This window comes from Festucalex cinctus, chromosome 5 (genome assembly GCF_051991245.1).
Source record: "Festucalex cinctus isolate MCC-2025b chromosome 5, RoL_Fcin_1.0, whole genome shotgun sequence".
Taxonomy (NCBI): Eukaryota; Metazoa; Chordata; class Actinopteri; order Syngnathiformes; family Syngnathidae; genus Festucalex; species Festucalex cinctus.
The window spans coordinates 4,699,001-4,705,000 of NC_135415.1; the positions used below are offsets into that span (position 1 = coordinate 4,699,001).

General features: G+C 50.0%; 1 protein-coding gene across 5 annotated transcripts in view; it reads left to right on the plus strand.

Annotated features, from left to right (window-relative positions):
• Positions 1-6,000, plus strand: part of fkbp15b (FKBP prolyl isomerase family member 15b) — a 155,282-nt gene that overhangs the window by 50,485 nt on the left and 98,797 nt on the right. For all 5 annotated transcript variants that reach the window (XM_077523047.1, XM_077523043.1, XM_077523045.1 and 2 more), the window contains one exon: positions 5,984-6,000. This exon is cut by the window's right edge and continues 68 nt beyond it. In XM_077523047.1, coding sequence (XP_077379173.1) covers positions 5,984-6,000 — 17 coding nt within the window. The remainder of the gene's footprint in view (positions 1-5,983) is intronic.

Here is a 6,000-nt window from a genome sequence, read left to right on the forward strand (position 1 = left end):
CCGGTAATGAGATCAGATTGTACGTGAATAAGGTGAACAGGCTGAGGAATATATCCCATCTCTACCCCCCGCAGTACCGTCCCATAACCACATGCTGACTCGGGAGAAAAGGGCAGTGCGCTGGCTAAAATAACTGATTGTGAACCCCTGGTATCTCTAAGAATATGGATGGGGTGCTGGTCAGAGGCTTTTCCCGAAAAAGAAACGAATCCCTGAAAAATAAATGGTTTAAAACAAGGGTCAGGATTTTTGGTGGCGTCGGGTATTAAGGTGCACGGGTCTGATTTAATCAACCCGACGCCTTTTGGGTTTAAAGCGGGCTGACCCTCTTTACGTTTTTGCGCGGGGCAGAACGCGATGACATGCCCAGGTTTGTGGCAGTAATAACACTCTCGGTCAGTGTTTTTGACTTTATCGGCAGCGGGTTTCTCAGCAGAACCCGTAAATGGAACACGAGGTCTGTCTACATAAACATTAAATACATTTTTGTGTGTCAGGACAAACTCGTCGGCCAAAACAGCGGCTTCGGCGAGGGTTTTCACTTTTTGTTCGTTTAGATATACCACCACCCGGTCAGGGAGATTTTTCTTAAAGTCCTCAAGCAAGAGCAGCTCCCGTACAGTAGCGAGAGTATCGGCTTTGGCTGAGTAACACCACTTGTCAAAAAGGGTTCCCTTTTCCCTGGCAAACTCGACGTAGGTGCGGTTTGGGGCTTTTTTGTAGTTCCTAAATTTTTTACGGTAGGCTTCAGGTACTAGTTCATATGCGCGTAAAATAGTTGCTTTCACCGTTTCATAGCATAAGCTATCCTCCAGTGGCAACGCAGCAACCACTTCCTGGGCTTTTCCCTGTATCTTGCATTGTAACAAAAGAGGCCAAACTTCACGCGGCCACTGCAGGGCCGTTGCAATGCGCTCGAAAGCGAAAAAATATGAATCCACCTCGCTTTCTCTAAAAGCGGGCATGAGGGGAAGATATTTGCCTACATCGAAAGCGGAGCAGGGTTGAGAGGTGGAAGGCGGGGCTGCAGCAGGACCGGGGCTCGGGAGGCCACGCTGAGCTTCAAGCTCCAGCCGTTTAAATATAACAGCTTTATCCGCCTCAATTTCCATTTTCCGAACCTCCAACTCAACATGGGCTTTTCCTGCACTCTCCCGTTCCTCGGCCTCTATTCTGAGGCGGGCTAGGCGCACTTTCAGCCGCGCCTCAGTAGACGAGTGGCCGGTTGTCCCACTTGATGAGCGGTCTAAACGAGAGCGAAGGAACGGTTGATCGGGCCGTTCATCACCCTCGGACTTTGCCTCAGCCATGGGGGGGGGCCCAGGACGGGCCTCGTACTGTCCTGAGGAGGTGTTGTGAACCCTGGGTTGGGTGGAGGGAGCGGTTCCTCTGCTGGCAAAGTGCCCAATTCCACCAACCCCTCCCTGACAAGGGCTTTCAATGCATCCTTTCGAATTTGGCTCGGAACAAAAATAGAAAAATGTTCCGCTATTTCTATTAGGTCCACTTTCCTACAATTGTGCAGATCCTCCATTGAGGGATTTAATAAAAACTCTCTTAAATCAAAAGACGCCATCTTTGGCCTGTCCGGTTACAATTAATGTATATTTAATAATGTTTGTCCCCTACCCGGAAATTAAATCTACTATTATTATTGTCGCGGGAGTTTGGCTCCCGGACGAGCCCCCAATGTGTTACGCCCGGCTCGTCAAGGGGAAGGGAAGTAACACAATAACAGAAAATATAGAGTAGATAAACACGGGGTCGACTTTAACATCTTAGTGGTTTTAATTGAAGTTTCATGCAGGGGTTTGACAAGGGAGTGAAAGTGGAAGGTGAACAAATAATAACCGCATTTGACAGAACTGACAGAACGGAGGAGAAACAACAATAACCAAAAGGGGAATAATACAAGGATACACAAGAGCACAAAATGGGTTACCCAGCTCACGGGTCTAGCGAGTGTCTCACACCAATAGCAAAACGAAAGAGACACGAACGAGGCGAGCTGCACTGAGAAGTTCCAGCCGCCCCGAGGAGCGGCAATGCAGCGCTTTTTATTGTGGAGCAGTCCGGCCAGGTGGTAGTCGTCGATTGGCGGAGAGGGCTGGAGCTGCTCCACCGAGGGCGTAGGGGCAGACGACCACCGCCCAGGACGTCGCGCTGGCACAGTCGTCCCATCAGAGCGTCGCGCTGGCACAGTCGTCCAATCAGCGCGTCGCGCTGGCACAGTCGTCCAATCAGCGCGTCGCGCTGGCACAGTCGTCCAATCAGGGTGTCGCGCTGGCGCATTCAAACTGCAGTACCATTATACGGGCACCAGCCGACACAAACACACACATACATACTAGGAGAGCGTAGCCGGCGGCGGGCCCGAGCCGCCAGCCGTAACACTCCCCCCCTTAAGATACAAGTCAAAGTACATCAAATAAACACCGTGCAACAAAACATACCTACAACCTGGACAGGGCATCAGCAAAAACGTTTTCCGACCCCTTTTTATGGCGGATGGTGAGGTTGAAGTCCTGTACTAGCAACGGCCACCGCATAAGTCGTTGATTGTGGTTGTACATGCGTGACAAAAAAGACAAGTAGGTTATGATCGGTATACACAGTAATCGGCAAAGAGCTGGACCCAAGGTATACCTCGAAGTGTTGGAGAGCGAGCAATAGAGACAGCAATAGAGATACCAAGCAAGGCGAACTCCATGCACTAAAGCTATGTTTGGCCAATCCGTTTTTCAATAGGTATTCAGCTTCTTGTTTCATAAGAAGGCGTTTGGTGGGATTTACCCGATAGGAACGTTGACGGATAGGTTTTTCATCCGGTACGTCGATATATTTTGGGGGCGGGCCACTTTTGGCCGTTTCTATGTTGGGTTCGCGGGGATGATATTGTTTTAGCATTTTTATGTGGCATATACGGGTTTTTCGTTTCCTGTCCGGCGTACTAATTACATAGTCAGTTTTATTAAGTTGTTGTTGCACCATGTAAGGACCGGAGAGCTTTGCAGATAACGCGCCACTCGAAACAGGAAGTAACACGAGTACTTTATCACCTACCTTGAAACTACGGTTCACAGTTGTTCTGTCAAAACGACTTTTCATTTTTGACTGAACGTTTGCAAGGGAGGATTTGGCTATTTCATTAGCCTTCAGGAGACGCGTGAATGTTGGAGATTCAGCCTGGATCCGGGATGCGGTCGTTGACTTTTTAGAATCAGGTATAAAATGGGATGAGTCAGACATGGTAGACGCAAAAATACTATCACACAAATCAATATCAGGATTTTTCCGGGCTTGCGCGCGCGTGAGGGCACAGATGGGGTATAGTTCTGGGGGACCCTCATCGTGTCTTTGAGGGGAATCTACTACCTGCAGGGCTGGAGTAACTTTACCCCCTGCTATATCATTTCCCATTAACATTTGTATTCCCTCGATGGGCAACCCGGGACACACTGCAACTGGGAAAAATCCGGTAATGAGATCAGATTGTACGTGAATAAGGTGAACAGGCTGAGGAATATATCCCATCTCTATCCCCCGCAGTACCGTCCCATAACCACATGCTGACTCGGGAGAAAAGGGCAGTGCGCTGGCTAAAATAACTGATTGTGAACCCCTGGTATCTCTAAGAATATGGATGGGGCGCTGGTCAGAGGCTTTTCCCGAAAAAGAAACGAATCCCTGAAAAATAAATGGTTTAAAACAAGGGTCAGGATTTTTGGTGGCGTCGGGTACTAAGGTGCACGGGTCTGATTTAATCAACCCGACGCCTTTTGGGTTTAAAGCGGGCTGACCCACTTTACGTTTTTGCGCGGGGCAGAACGCGATGACATGCCCAGGTTTGTGGCAGTAATAACACTCTCGGTCAGTGTTTTTGACTTTATCGGCAGCGGGTTTCTCAGCAGAACCCGTAAATGGAACACGAGGTCTGTCTACATAAACATTAAATAAATTTTTGTGTGTCAGGACAAACTCGTCGGCCAAAACAGCGGCTTCGGCGAGGGTTTTCACTTTTTGTTCGTTTAGAAATACCACCACCCGGTCAGGGAGATTTTTCTTAAAGTCCTCAAGCAAGAGCAGCTCCCGTACAGTAGCGAGAGTATCGGCTTTGGCTGAGTAACACCACTTGTCAAAAAGGGTTCCCTTTTCCCTGGCAAACTCGACGTAGGTGCGGTTTGGGGCTTTTTTGTAGTTCCTAAATTTTTGACGGTAGGCTTCAGGTACGAGTTCATATGTGCGTAAAATAGTTGCTTTCACCGTTTCATAGCATAAGCTATCCTCCAGTGGCAACGCAGCAACCACTTCCTGGGCTTTTCCCTGTATCTTGCATTGTAACAAGAGAGGCCAAACTTCACGCGGCCACTGCAGGGCCGTTGCAATGCGCTCGAAAGCGAAAAAATATGAATCCACCTCGCTTTCTCTAAAAGCGGGCATGAGGGGAAGATATTTGCCTACATCGAAAGCGGAGCAGGGTTGAGAGGTGGAAGGCGGGGCTGCAGCAGGACCGGGGCTCGGGAGGCCACGCTGAGCTTCAAGCTCCAGCCGTTTAAATTTAACAGCTTTATCCGCCTCAATTTCCATTTACCGAACCTCCAACTCAACATGGGCTTTTCCTGCACTCTCCCGTTCCTCGGCCTCTATTCTGAGGCGGGCTAGGCGCACTTTCAGCCGCGCCTCAGTAGACGAGTGGCCGGTTGTCCCACTGGATGAGCGGTCTAAATGAGAGCGAAGGAACGGTTGATCGGGCCGTCCATCACCCTCGGACTTTGCCTCAGCCATGGGGGGGGGGCCCAGGACGGGCCTCGTACTGTCCTGAGGAGGTGTTGTGAGGTTGGGTGGAGGGAGCGGTTCCTCTGCTGGCAAAGTGCCCAATTCCACCAACCCCTCCCTGACAAGGGCTTTCAATGCATCCTTTCGAATTTGGCTCGGAACAAAAATAGAAAAATGTTCCGCTATTTCTATTAGGTCCACTTTCCTACAATTGTGCAGATCCTCCATTGAGGGATTTAATAAAAACTCTCTTAAATCAAAAGACGCCATCTTTGGCCTGTCCGGTTACAATTAATGTATATTTAATAATGTTTGTCCCCTACCCGGAAATTAAATCTACTATTATTATTGTCGCGGGAGTTTGGCTCCCGGACGAGCCCCCAATGTGTTACGCCCGGCTCGTCAAGGGGAAGGGAAGTAACACAATAACAGAAAATATAGAGTAGATAAACACGGGGTCGACTTTAACATCTTAGTGGTTTTAATTGAAGTTTCATGCAGGGGTTTGACAAGGGAGTGAAAGTGGAAGGTGAACAAATAATAACCGCATTTGACAGAACTGACAGAACGGAGGAGAAACAACAATAACCAAAAGGGGAATAATACAAGGATACACAAGAGCACAAAATGGGTTACCCAGCTCACGGGTCTAGCGAGTGTCTCACACCAATAGCAAAACGAAAGAGACACGAACGAGGCGAGCTGCACTGAGAAGTTCCAGCCGCCCCGAGGAGCGGCAATGCAGCGCTTTTTATTGTGGAGCAGTCCGGCCAGGTGGTAGTCGTCGATTGGCGGAGAGGGCTGGAGCTGCTCCACCGAGGGCGTAGGGGCGGACGACCACCGCCCAGGACGTCGCGCCGGCACATCCGTCCAATCAGCGCGTCGCGCTGGCACAGTCGTCCCATCAGAGCGTCGCGCTGGCACAGTCGTCCAATCAGCGCGTCGCGCTGGCACAGTCGTCCAATCAGCGCGTCGCGCTGGCACAGTCGTCCAATCAGGGTGTCGCGCTGGCACAGTCGTCCAATCAGGGTGTCGCGCTGTCGCATTCAAACTGCAGTACCATTATACGGGCACCAGCCGACACAAACACACACATACATACTAGGAGAGCGTAGCCGGCGGCGGGCCCGAGCCGCCAGCCGTAACAATAGTCGTGTAGCCCAATTTTATGCAGCATTTTCAGTTGATGACATCTCATTTTGTGCAGGATACCACCACCAGTAG